The 13362-nt window shown below is 34.6% G+C and overlaps 2 protein-coding genes and 1 pseudogene across 11 annotated transcripts; all 3 read right to left on the bottom strand.

The window, feature by feature from the left end:
* Nucleotides 1–755: 755 nt before the first annotated feature.
* Nucleotides 756–10514, bottom strand: LOC147391547 (uncharacterized). Of its 10 annotated transcripts, none has more exons than XR_015183042.1 (13): nucleotides 10182–10514; nucleotides 9874–9923; nucleotides 6025–6077; nucleotides 5058–5170; nucleotides 4707–4957; nucleotides 4411–4617; nucleotides 4224–4316; nucleotides 4037–4141; nucleotides 3525–3887; nucleotides 3344–3438; nucleotides 2170–2851; nucleotides 1238–2089; nucleotides 756–873 (listed from the first exon to the last, which is right to left on the bottom strand). XR_015183042.1 is itself a non-coding variant. In XM_086459376.1 (9 exons), exons 1-9 carry the CDS (start codon nucleotides 9258–9260, stop codon nucleotides 3397–3399), a joined length of 1275 nt encoding a protein of 424 aa, XP_086315502.1. In that variant the 5' UTR covers nucleotides 9261–9853; the 3' UTR covers nucleotides 3147–3396. The 10 variants fall into 10 exon arrangements, 1 of the variants encoding a protein (XP_086315502.1); XR_015183036.1 differs by lacking the exons at nucleotides 9874–9923; nucleotides 10182–10514 and adding an exon at nucleotides 9211–9854 and having other exon boundaries at nucleotides 1238–1395; nucleotides 1973–2089; nucleotides 6025–6075; XR_015183038.1 differs by lacking the exons at nucleotides 9874–9923; nucleotides 10182–10514 and adding an exon at nucleotides 9211–9854 and having other exon boundaries at nucleotides 2170–2568; nucleotides 2676–2851; nucleotides 6025–6075.
* On the bottom strand, nucleotides 922–2834 carry LOC147391548 (cinnamoyl-CoA reductase 1-like). Its single transcript, XM_086459080.1, has 7 exons — nucleotides 2726–2834; nucleotides 2474–2568; nucleotides 2156–2211; nucleotides 2009–2073; nucleotides 1238–1395; nucleotides 1083–1106; nucleotides 922–948 (listed from the first exon to the last, which is right to left on the bottom strand). Exons 1-7 carry the CDS (start codon nucleotides 2832–2834, stop codon nucleotides 922–924), a joined length of 534 nt encoding a protein of 177 aa, XP_086315206.1.
* A 2167-nt stretch (nucleotides 10515–12681) lies between the features above and the next one.
* LOC147391546 (mannose-specific lectin pseudogene) lies at nucleotides 12682–13098 on the bottom strand (annotated as a pseudogene).
* Between the last annotated feature and the right edge of the window lie 264 nt (nucleotides 13099–13362).

Raw genomic sequence — 13362 nt, 5'->3', positions numbered from 1 at the left:
TTAGAGGTTTTGGAATGGGCTGATTTTTGGTGAGGATGACCTCTACGGTGAGGAGATCATCCTCACCAAAAATCAGCCCATTCCAAAACTTCTAACCCCAGTTTTTAAGTTGAAAAATCGTGGACCGTCCATTTTTTGTAAACCATTTTTGATGGAGTTAGAAGTTTTGGAATGAGCTGATTTTTGGTGATGATGATGTCTTCACCGTAGAGATCATCCTCACCAAAAATCAGCCAATTCCAAAACCTCTAACTCATGTTTTGAAAAATGTTTTGCCAAAATGTTTGTTGCTGAACATTTCCCATATATATATGGGAGCGGTTCGGCAGCCCTAAAGTTTGCCAAGTTTGGTGCCAAACATTTTTTGTAAATCACTTTTGATGGGGTTAGAAGTTTTGGAATAGGCTGATTTTTTGTGAGAATGATCTCTACAGTGAAGAGATCATCCTCACAAAAAATCAGCTCATTTTGAAACTTCTAACCTTAGTTTACAACTTGAAGAATCGTGGACCGTCCAATTTTTGTAAATCACTTTTGATGGGGTTAGAAGTTTTGGAATAGGCTGGTTTTTGGTGAGGATGATCTCCTCATCATAGAGATCATCCTCACACAAAAAATCAGCTCATTTCAAAGCTTCTAACCCATATTTTGAAAAATGTTTGGCACCAAACTTGTCAAACTTTAGGGCGGCTGAATCGTCCCCTATATATATATTACATTTAACTTATATCCTCCTACCTACGTCCATTGAAAACTCAAACAAAAAAGAGCATGCATAGGACAGAGTTTCAACTTACTAAGTGTAACACGCTTCACATGAATAGTACAAAGCATTGCATCTTCAAACATCTAAACCAAATAATCTTCAGCCACCTACAGAAATGGTCACCCCATTGAATGTAACATGTGTCTATGTGCATTTTAATGAGGTATAGCAATAGCATCTATCTACATCCAATCAATAATTCCAACATAAAAAATTAAAAAATTTGGGGGTTTTTGTGCAGATAATGAAATGCTGTCATATGGCTTTTGAATGCAAAACTAAACCTGTAGAGTTCACCGAACACTACAAATTGTACCTGAATATAAAGCATATTAAGATGCTACACATACATTCAATGGATATACCTCTAAGAAATGATAAATGCCCATATATTTTCAAAAGAACTACAAATGCAACATATGTCTGACCTAAAATAAAAACGCAGTAGCAATAGCAAGAAAATGGATATACCTTATGGTATAAGGTGAGTCCTTTCAAAATCTTGATGAAAACCGAACTACTAGCATTCGTTGTAGACTGCAGCATTGGCCCGATAACAAGGCATGGACAAATTGCTACAACATCAAGCCCACTTCCTTTCGCATACTCCAAAGCCTCGCTTTCTGCCACTGTTTTGGCATAACAATACCAATTTTGATTCATGGAAATTGGAAATTAGTGTAATGTAGAGGAAATAAAAGTACCCATTTCATCAAAGTAAATCCATGTACATAGGAAGCTCAAAAATCATTTCATATGCTAGCAAATCATTGCAATGAGACTACTTCAGTTAGCTAAGTCTCTAAATCCTTATAAATTTCATGGTCAAGGAAAATCAGGACTGCAGACTTACTCTCTCCATACTAGTAGATTGTTGTTGCCTATGTCAGTACTGTTATGTATCCAAGGCATAAGGCTTTGTTGTTGTTGTTGGGGTGGTGGTTGCTGTGTTGTGTGTATTTGGGTAATTAAGGGCTCTGTTGTGGTTGTTGTTTTTGTTTAAGGGTTTTGTTGCTATTGTATGGAAATATGATTTATATGGTGATAATATAAAGAAATAATTATGACTTAATATGTGAGCCATAAAACTTCCCTATTCTTCAAAAAATTTCATGTAGGCCAAGACGTCTTGCAAATTTTGGACGACTACTCAACTGCCACCAAGCTCGCAAATTTAAAATTCAAATTCAAAGGTGAAAAAATAACCCTTTTTCTTTGTCCTCTACATCTCTGTTGGCCCACCCAAGACGTCAAATGAGCTAATATGCAACCCACCCTTCTCCTCATTTAAATGAGCTAATATGCAGCTGTAACGTACAGGACCTACAAACCCCAAGCAATTCCATGAAATTTGAGTAATTGTCAAAAAAAAAGCATTCCAAAACTAACAAGTCAACAGTTACCATCTTATCAAGATGAATAGTTGCAACCCATGAATCCAAAGTCTGCAAAGTGCATTCTCACATGTGCTTCTTGTTGTCACCAAGGCATTTCAAAATGTCTGACAAAATTCCCTGCATTGGCTAACACCTACATCTTAATATTAGCCACTGAAGATGACATTAACCTGCATTGTTAAACCCTAGGGTTTTTCCTAATGCTGAAGTGGTATGGACCAGAGAAAGGCTCCTCATTTTTTGGAATCTCAGAGTATTTCCAAGCCATTTTCCTAAATTAGTTGTAAATGCACCACAACTGAAAAGATACTTGCTGAAATTTCCTAACACGTGTTAATCCAGTAAGAGCACCACTAGCTTCATTCCGATGCAAAACTCCAAAATCAGCCGGTCGAAGAGGTAATTCTGAAATACCATCCCCAAAATCACCCTTTAGTTCTTTCATAAGCAATGCCTAGAAAAATCAGTAAGGCTTTGTCTAAGCATTGGCTTGTCTAAGGGTGTCATTTTACCTAGCCATCCCTTAACCTAGGATACAAAGAAAACAAAAAAGCACACAAACCACCCAAGCATATTGGTGAGTAGTAAACCCCACTAGTGCCAAGATCCATTGCCATCTCTACAGCAAATTCAGTATAAGCTCGACCAGGAGCACCTATCTCATACTCCATTCTCTATCTGCACCTATCTACATGTCAATGAAAAATTGGCAAATTAAATAGAGAATTAACTTTAATCAAGTAAAAGATTCACAACCCCATTTCTTGAGAACAAGGAAATAGGAGAATAGATAGCTTAGACAATTGATCGGTTTACCTGAGCAAGAATTATTGGACTTCCTTGAGATTCAAACAACCCTCCTTGTCATACCTTCTCCCTCCTCCTTTATCCGGGCTTGGGACCGGCAATGTAAAACGTTAATTTTACATTGGCGGAGTTAAAAAGATTTTACCTAATAAGTATTAGATATCAAACCATATATATAAGACACGATATATACATTGAAGACTAAGTTTTTGTATAATTTGCAATACAAAAAGTTGATCATTCTACCTGATAAACAAAAATTTGTGAATCCAACTATTACTATTAACAGAACTTAGAAAACAAAATATTGATCATTGATCTTTAATTAACAAAAGGTATTGTTGATCAAATTGTTACTAGTAATGAAACTTACAAAACAAAAAATTGATCACCGATCATTGTCAAAAAAGCTTGTAGATCAGACTATTACTGTTCAACAGAGGTTTGTGGATCGCTATCATTGGAAGCCTACAAACAATATTATTTTAAGTATTAGTACAAGAAAATGCAATTAAAATTTTTTTGTTTAAGAAGGCAGAATAACAAGTTATTACCTGTGTACCCCGAAGTACTTCAGCCATATTTACGGTACGACCAAGATGCTGACTCATAAATGACATCAATGCTTCGAATTGCATCGACACGTTTGTCTGAAATTCAATCATCTGTCGGCGTGTTGCAGCGGCTTCTCGGCATGCCTCATCAGCACGACGATTTGCCTCAACGGCTTGTGAGATACACTCTTGACGGGTAGGTTGGGGTCCAAAAAATGTTGAAGGTCTCACTCCCATCCCCATTTGCCTGACACGACCATGACCATCTTCTCCCATGACTTGGGAAAAGATGTCGTTCCTACCTGTGTTGCTTTGGGAACTATCTGACAGTTGGGACTCATTCTCTTTTTGTCTCATCTCATCCTAAAATACATTAAATACAATCATTACTAACATGATTTAGAAAAAAAAAAGATAAAAATTATTGTAACTTAAAAACTTTTATATAATATAGAAAATTTGGATACATCAAGTTTTTCTAATAGAATAGGCATTGGAAGTAATATACTTACAACAACTCTCGCTGTCTCTACATCTATAAAGGTCTGGTCCTTTCTTGTGTGGGTTACTATGAACATTTGCATCCGGGATGGCTCCACCTCATTATTATTTTCTGTCTATTAACAAGTAAAGCATAACAAGTCAATAAATATTATTGCAATCATGTAATAAATAGGTTCGATGGTTATTTGATTTTACCTCCTCCTCGAATTTTCTTGCAAAGCTCTTTGTGCCAGATGTGTGATGCATTTTTTGATTCTTACGATTGGCTTTGTTTTTCATTTCACGCATCTACAAAGTAAACCATAAAAAATTAGATTAATATTCAAATCTTACGAACAGTTAATTAAATGAATTTATATGTAACTATGGTTGTTACTCATACCTTACCAACTTTGCTTTCCCAAAATTGAACAAGCCAATCCCACTCCACTTGATCCATGAAAGGTGGGAGGTTCTTTTTTGCCTCATCTGGAGCGCCCACAAAGTCTAAATAGTATTTTTTTTTCAAAAGAGATTTGCGGTCTTTCCATTTTTGATTGAAGGATTCAAGAACCCAACCCTTCAAGTCAGCATCAATATCAAAAACCCCCTACATCAAATTTAAAAAAGCATAAGAGTAAAATTTCTGGATAAATATAAACAATCAGTGTAGTTTAATTGATTTATTTTTTAGATTACCTGAACAGTTTGCCAAATGTTTTCTTTAGCTTCAACCGGCATTCGCCTCCAATCTGAATACATGAAAGATATGAACCGTGGCTTCCGTACCGCGGTACCTAAGAACTGGCCAAGTAACTTGGCCCCATTGTCAATAGGTTGTTTGTAGTTATTTTTTCGAACACGTGTTTTTAAATCCTGTGGGCCAATATTCCAAAGTGATTCAAGACGTGTATTGCCCCGCACACGTTTTTTACGCATCTTGGTAGATCCTGTAAAAAATCATGTACAAAAAATTAATTATCATTCAATTATCTTACATGTACATATATGAGAGCAAAATCTTAAAAACAATTGGGCATGCCATCTTACTAGATGTTGAATCAGATGCCTGGTTAGAAGGGGTAGTCATGTCTATCTGCGTGGGCCCCAAATGTATCATCTCATCACCATGTTGGGGAAGTTCTGAATCATGAATTTGCATCCTATAATAAAGATCAAGAAAATGATTAGTTATTTGGAAAATTTATAAGAAATGTTATTAAGTTAATGATAATGGAAGTTAATTCAAATATTTACCAATGAGTTTTTTGAATTATTAATTACCAAATCTATATCAAATGATACATTAAACTTGGAATTGCATCATTGTCCATGAATAAGGAATGAAGTTTTACATTCCAAGTTTTTCCTCATTATTTTTAAAATTTCCAAAAATGGGTAATATTGGCAGGCCAGCTATTACTACTTACACCCCAAGCAAACAAACATCCAATAGGCCATTGGACAGTCCATCCGACATGCTAATGGTTAGGCCATCCAACAGGACATTAAACAGGCCATCCAACAAGCCATTGGGCATGCCATCCGAGAGGCCATTGGGTAGGCCATCCAACATGCCATCCGACAGGCCACTGGGTTAACCTATCCAATCCATAAATCTTTTCATGGTTAGTTTTATTTCGCTAACCCAAGACATACACCATAGAAACCTAAGTAATAGGTAATAATAATCATAAAATATGTATATTTGACACAATTCAATATTTTGTTATATTTTAAGATACACATGTCACTATTGTGCTATACAAAGCTTTGAAAATCCTATTGACGGAGCAACAGGAGGGAGTGACGTGCGTATCACCTTTTCCCAAAGATACGAGGGTGGAGCCACCAGTCCAAATATTATAAGGGGTTAGGAAAATAAATAATTTTCAAATTTATTTTCTAAACAATCATATAAGGTTAATAATCCTTCAAACCAAATCCAAGGCAAATTTGATCCTAATGAGAACAAAGGTATGAGGAGGGAAATAAAAATAATAAGCAAATGTCATACCTAGTTTGAGATGAATCAATCTTCAATGGAATGCCACTTCGACTCCAACCCCTGCAATTACATGATGCAACCTCTGTTAATGAAAACCATAGGTATTGGAGAAGTGCAAAAAAGCAACACTATTGTTGTTTATTTATGTCATTAAAGATTGGTTCATCTCAATTTGCATATTTGGAACTAATTTTTCAATTTGCATATTTGGAATAAATTTTTCAATTTGCAAATTGAATCTCAATTTACATATTTGGAACCAATTTTTCAATCTTGAATACTTCTTAATCTCCTTTATGGGAATACATTAGTGTGTAAACAAATTAGTTAATAAAACATTAAACATCTTTCTAATCCTTAACCCCAATTTCCTGGCATCTTTATCTTAAGTAATCCTTATTTCTTTCTAATATTTTCATAGAGTTGTTTCTCTTGGGATTTCATGCTGAAACTACATATATAGGTGAAGGTTCTAGTTAAAAGATAGTGATTGTAAACATCGAGTAGCATATAATACAAAGGAACCATAGTGAGACCCTAATACCGATGAAAACATTTGCCTCTACAGATTCATTCCAAAATTAGTTTTTTATTTTTTATCGGTATTCCATTCCAATATTAGTTAAATTATCAATTATTGCTGAATCATCCTAAATAAGTGAACTCAATAAAGGACATATTCACTTCATTCTCCATGGTACATACTGTTTGGAAACCAAGATATCTAATCTCCTGATTACTTGACAGGCTCGGTTAACTAATTCTGTTCAGCCAAGACCTGATTGGCTTTCTTATTGATCTTGTCTGCCAAGATCTCATCTTCTTGGGCAAGTGGAGATCGTCAACAAAGTGAACTTTGTTTGTTGTCTTCTTGTTTTTGTGGTTTCCTTGATCTATGCTTTGTGCTTTACACCAACCTTTAGCCCATTAGAAACAGGATGTTCCATTCGATATCTTGGTTAAATTATCTTTGGTTGTTAATCCTCAACTCATTATCTTTTCCAACCGATACCGATAGTAACCTGTGATTTTTTTTATTTTTTTTCTGTAACATCCGCCATTGTGTAGAAGTTTTCTTTTATAAATTACTGAATATGGATGAAAATTAAGTTCAACCCTACAAAAGAAACTTAATTAATGTGGAAGGATTATCAAATTTTTTGATATTAAGCTTTCGGAAGGAAAGATTTCAGATTTTTTTAGGCTTGCTTTGGAATGGTTTCTCTCTACTCTCCAGCTCAACGGGGAATCTTATGTTTTATTGATTACTTGCTGATTACATTATGTAACATGTGCCCCCCCCCCCTCAATAGTCCACACACACGCACGCACACCCCACCACCACCACAAAAATAAAATAAACAAATTCATGTTTTAGCCAAATCACTATATAGAATCATTTATTGACTCCAGCCACTAACACCACCAGTGTAATTTTGTTGCAGGCCTTCTTGCTGATCTTTTTTTCTAAACTAGGGGACAAGACCTTTTTCATTGCGGTAAGGATGCGCCTATTTGTAGTTGAATAGCAAAACACAATCAACCCATTTCCTCTAATAGTTTTTGCACTGATATCCATATGTGGGCATCTTAGTTTACTATAAATCCATGAATAGATTATTGCTAATCCCTACTCATTTTAGCTTTTCTATGCCTTGAATAGGCACTTTTAACAGCTAGGAATTCTGGAGCCATTGTTTTCATTGGTACTTTTGGCTCACTTGCGTAAGTTATAAGTTTTGCGTATTAAATGGATTGAATTTTCATTGGCACAAAGCTTCTATGTATTGCTCATTCACTGTTACAAAATCTCCTAAAGTATCTTTACTATGGATTCTATACAGAACTGGATTGATAACAGTTTTCATACACGTGGCAGGTGACGTAAGCTGGAGCAATCAAACATTTGAAGATTCAACCAATTATTATTTGCCACATGTCAAAAGAAAATGAAAATTCTGTCTAATCCAAATGATTATAAAAAATGACACATCACCAAAAATATGGCACAAAACAAGATCTTAACAAGTTGGGAAACCTGAGGTGACAGACAAGAGACTACCTTTCTGCCTAATATTCATTCCCCCCACCCAAAATAAAAAAAACTTATTTTCTAACCTTAAATGTTTGTCAAGTAATTTAGACTAACCGTTGAAAAGACAAACTAATTAACATCACAAGTGGACTCCCTTGAAAAAGTTTACCATAATAAAGTATACCAATATATTTTAAAGTACAAAAGCACAATTGGAACAATAGTCAAGTAGTCCCATGTCTCAATTCCATTATAATTTGGAAATGTAATCTTGAGCTTCCCATTGTTCACCAAGTAAACCACCGAATGGAATTTTGGTAATCCCAGCAAATTTATGCTAATAATACAACCATGGCATACTTTCATGTACTTTCTGACTAAATAAAATCAATACCAACAAAAAAGTAAAGGTCCCTTCGCTCCTTGACATGATCAAGGGATTTTTTTAACAAGAACAAAACAAAACCAACTCACAATAAACAAAGCTAACATCACCTATGAATTCAATGCCTAATGAAAACCCCAATAATTTAATTAGTGAAGAATCACATAATAACATAAACCTACCCTTCTTTCCATCCAAAGAGACTCAATCCTTACCCAACTAATATCATCAACTAAAACCCTTATCACAATAACTTTCATGCCCCCTCCCCTCTTCAATAAAAAATATATTCAAACACACTCTAGTATTTCCCTCTAATCTCCATAGTTGTGGCTTTAAATTACGATGGATCCCACCAACATTAAACTGCTAGACTTGAAGATATGCACAACATACATCAAGATGTAGTAAAGGAGGAGTTTAAGGCATCAAGCTACATAAATTTTACCCAAAACTTGGTCACCTTATCATTTTTCATTGTATTATGTTATTAACTCTAGGGTATTTTCTTAATTGTTGGATTGGGACCCTCAGGTCCCATACTCCCATATATATTAGTATCATATATTTCAAGAATTACAAGTCATAGCCTCACTCCTTGTCTCCATGTTTGTAATTTGGCAACATATCTATGGGATCTTCCAAAAGAAACATTTGCTAACTCTCCTTCCTAAAGTGTTTGAAACTAGAGCAGATTCTTACATAAAAGTAGATGATAGACAACGTATGTGGGTTGCATAAAGAAAGAAAGTAGTGCTTTTATTGGTCAACTCACCGTCTTCTATAAGAATCCACTGAATATGCTGTTAAAGATGCAATTCCCATACACACATAGAGATTTAAACCTCATTAGATTGTCCAATTAAACTATAAAGAACCACAAAACATGGAAGTAGTAAAAAAGCCTCTAAAGTCAAAAAAGAACCGACTGAATTTTTCATGAATTCAATTTGACAGAAATATATATAATGCTAACTAAAGATCATAGGCACAAAAAGCCATATAAGTACTAATTTCAATATTGCTTGAGAGGATTGGACGACCCTTGAAAGTTCAACCCATCAACCAATTAACATGTGTAAAACAATTCAATAAAGTTCATACGATCAATATTTTAAATGCCAAAATTGGTCAGTCCATGAGATTGTGCACATTTTTTATGCTCTAAGAAGTTGGCCAGCATGGTTTAAAATATCATATTGATTCGGTGCTTTGGTTTTATCAAAAACCGAAACATTTGATATATACGATACCTTAAATTAATGTTTTAAAAAAATTCTCTCACAAATATTTACCAAACCAAAGGGGTTTTATCTATATATCCTAGTCTTTCCATTAAAGACCAACGTCAAGGCCATGTCATCCGTTGACAAAATGTTCAGAATTTCATTTTCTCAGAAGAAAAAAATAAAAAAAATCGAAGAGGAAGAACTTATCTCAAACAACCAACCAAATGAGCTACCTTGGAACCCAAAAATCCAAAGATATCTGAGTTTAACAAATCACAATAAACAAATTCAAATAATTAACAACAAAAGAAAAAAAACAGAGACCTAGGTTTAACAAATCATAATTAGCAAAAGAAACTCAAATAAAAAATCGATGGAACTCTAGGGTTTGAGATTTGAGTCGTATTGAGTGGTTGAATCCATGGATGAACAAAAATCAAATAGAAATGGATCGGTTGCAGAGTATCAATTGTAAAAAATAAAAAATCGAAACATAAGAGAGAGAGAGAGATCTTACCGGATGTTCCAATCGGGCTTTTCGAAGTGTTCTCACAACCACCAACAGACGGCAATGAAAACAAGAGAGAGAGAGAGAGAGTGATAGAGACGAAGTAACGAGGGAGAGAATGAGAGGGAAAGGGAAAATTACTTTTCGCGCCCTCTTCTTTCCTTCTCGAATTGATTTTTATGTTCGCGCGCGAACTTATAGAACATTTACATACGGAACTATTTTTCCGCTGTATAAGAATGACCTTTAAACGGCGGAAGAACTTATCCGCTACCACAAACTCACCAAAACTGCAGCGCAACTACCTATCCGCTGTTATGACCGCTACAATGTTATGGTTTAACAAAAATTTATAGCTGCAGAAATACCATCCGCTGTAGTACTCAATTTAAAAAACTAAAAAAAATGAATTTTATATATAAAAAAGTGTATTCTATAGCTGCGGACATCATATTCCGCTGTTATAGTCAATTTAGAATTTTATATATAAAAAAAAGTGTATTCCATCGCTACGGATACTATAATCCGCTGTTATAGTGAATTTAAAAGTAGCGCTGTTTTATTCAATTTAAATATATATATATATACTCTATAGCTGCGTAAACGATTATCTGCTGTTATCTTTAATTTTAAAAAATATATATAAACCGAAAGAACTCACAAAACTGAATTTTTTTTATATATTTAAAAAAAAAATGTACTTTATAGCGGCGGAAACTATAATCCGCTGCTATAGTCATTTAATGGGTGGGAAAAAACAATGATTTTGTAGTAGCGGATATTTTGTTTCGCTGCTATATAGATTGAATGGGGGGATAAAGGGACTCTATAGCAACGGATATAAGTATCCGCGGCAATAAATTATATTTATAGTGACAGATAATAGTATCCGCGGCAATAAATATATATACAGAGGCGGATATAATTATCCGCGGTTATAAACAGTCGCTGTAGATCTAAATTGTTGTAGTGAAGCAATAGCATCAACTACGACCGTTGGTAAAACTTGGTCGAAATCACTTTAGAGTTTGAGATAAGGGTCAACTTTAATACTCGAGCCTCTTGCGAATTGAGAAAGGATCAGACATTATGTTTGAACCTCTAGTGAATTGAGAGGGGGGGGGTCAAACATTGTGTCTGAACCTTTAGTGAATTGAGAAGGAGGTCAAACATAAAGGGGGGATTAGACATTATGTCCAAACCTCTTAGAAAGATAAACAAAAAAGTTCGACCAAGGTGGTCGAACCCCTCTATATTTTTTTTAAGTAGGTCTATGTATCGGATCGGGTTTATGTGGATCTGATCATCTTAATTTAATAATTTTCTAATCCCTAGGAATGAATATTTTTTGTTCCTACAATTCAGGTAAAATTTCTCTCTCTCTCTCTCTCTCTCTCTCTCTCTCTCTCTCTCTCTCTCATTTTTGAGACCAAGGAACTCGAAACCCACATTAATGGTGATATGTGTGTGTAACTCTTCATTTTTCACACATAATTGGTAATTTTTTCTTCTCCATTAATGTCCTATCTTCAACCTATAGCCAAAGACTCGACATCTTCAAACTCTTCTATCCTTAGGGTTAGCCCATTTTTTTATTAAACTCTTCAACCTTTAGGGTTAAACCAATTCAACCTTTGTCTTAAAAACATGTAAAACCATCCAATATCTTAAACAAATCTTTAGGATATGTTTGAATGAAACCTTTTTGATGAAATGTTAAAGAGAAATATGATTTCTTTAAAAAAAATTAATGGGGTTTCAATTTATTTTATCAACCGTGGGTTTTAGAGAGTTGAATGATGAAAGCAAGGAATATGGGTTTTGCATAAATTTTTTTATTCTTTAGTTAAAATTCAGGAATTTTTTAGTTCTCATTTGTAATTAATCAAATTTCGACCATTTTTACAACTCTCTTGAGCAACCAAACACTAAAGTTAAAATTAACTTTCAAGAGTTGAACCTCTGAAAATCCAACTCTCATGATGAACTCTCAGTTTCCAAACACACCCTAAGTTTGTTTTTATTAACAAAAGAAATTATATCTTAAATAAAAAAATATCATTACTATACATAAAATTCATATCTTAAACAAAAAAAATAATTGAAAAATACTTTTAAAAAATTATAAAATTAATAGAAAAATATTGTACATTATTATATAACATTGGGTTCGGGTTGAGTTGGGCTTCCCAACCCAAATCAAGGTTGGGTTTGGGGGCTTGCCCATCAATCGGGTTGAGCTTGGGTCAGCCTGCCCAAGTTGCAGCTCCATCAACAACCAAACACTCCAACACAAGCGAAAACAAAAACAAAGTAAGGTCCTGAAAGGAAAACATTTTCGTAAGACAATATTCTCAAGAAAATTTACAAGTTCTAGTTCCAAACCTTTAAACTATTTAACTCTCAACCCTAACCAAACAATCCAAATTAAGTCAACATTGAGGCCCATAATAGAAAATATATTTCAGGAATTTTTTCTTTCTTTAGAAATGAGACATGTACTTGGTCGTTAGAACAAGCGTCTCTTAGTTCTGACAGTATCTGTAGCCCAAATAGCACCACCATAGATCACAACATTTCCATCAGTTTGAACGATCAAACGGTAGTAATTTGGTCCAGGTGCAGGCCCACTAGTCCATATGACTTCCATGCCCGAAAAGATCACAAGATTGCCATTGTTTTGTAGGATGGCCCTACATGATTTTCCCTTACCATTGGTTGCAGATGACCAGATAGGATTATCTATTTTCTCATATAATACAAGGTTACAATCTGATTGCATTATAAACTTGTAGCGATCATTCTCAAGGAATTCTCCTGTTTTCAGACCCTCACCATTGATGATCATTTTTTTCGCAACTGCACCATTGATGAACAAAAGAGAGAGAACCCAAAGAGTTGATATGGAATCAAATGCACGAGCCATGATCACAATTAGAAGAAGAAGAAGAAGAAGATGTGACGGCTTGAAGGAGGAGGAGTGTATGGTTCTCTTGTTATATATGTGTGTCAAATGGGTTGAAGTGTAAATAATATAAGGAGCTATGGGGGTTTTTTTACTTGCCAACCTCTTTAATGGTGTATATTAGACATGCATCCCTGGACTCAAATTATTTACAGTTGACTTCCTTACAACTTTTTCTTCTTCTTTTATTTATTTATTTATTTACTATTGGAATTTTTGGGTCTG

The sequence above is a fragment of the Akebia trifoliata genome, chromosome 11 (genome assembly GCF_017979445.1).
Source record: "Akebia trifoliata isolate Shusen 1 chromosome 11, ASM1797944v1, whole genome shotgun sequence".
NCBI lineage: Eukaryota > Viridiplantae > Streptophyta > Magnoliopsida > Ranunculales > Lardizabalaceae > Akebia > Akebia trifoliata.
Note: the sequence above shows the minus strand (reverse complement) of the source record. Positions and strands in the feature narration are given on the sequence as shown.

What these genes read in the sequence shown, in the direction of transcription:
- LOC147391548 (XM_086459080.1), bottom strand. Translation starts at nt 2,834, where the DNA reads ATGGAGTATGAGATAGGTGCTCCTGGTCGAGCTTATACTGAATTTGCT. An exon ending in CTCACCAATATGCTTGGGTG is followed by an intron (nt 2,569 to 2,725) that starts GTTTGTGTGCTT and finishes ATGGTATTTCAG; the next exon opens with AATTACCTCTTCGACCGGCT. An exon ending in TAGCTCATTTGACGTCTTGG is followed by an intron (nt 1,396 to 2,008) that starts GTGGGCCAACAG and finishes ATGCCAAAACAG; the next exon opens with TGGCAGAAAGCGAGGCTTTG.
- LOC147391547 (XM_086459376.1), bottom strand. Translation starts at nt 9,260, where the DNA reads ATGGGAATTGCATCTTTAACAGCATATTCAGTGGATTCTTATAGAAGA. An exon ending in GTGGATTCTTATAGAAGACG is followed by an intron (nt 6,076 to 9,210) that starts GTGAGTTGACCA and finishes ATGTAATTGCAG; the next exon opens with GGGTTGGAGTCGAAGTGGCA. An exon ending in AAGTACTTCGGGGTACACAG is followed by an intron (nt 3,439 to 3,524) that starts GTAATAACTTGT and finishes TATTGTTTGTAG; the next exon opens with GCTTCCAATGATAGCGATCC.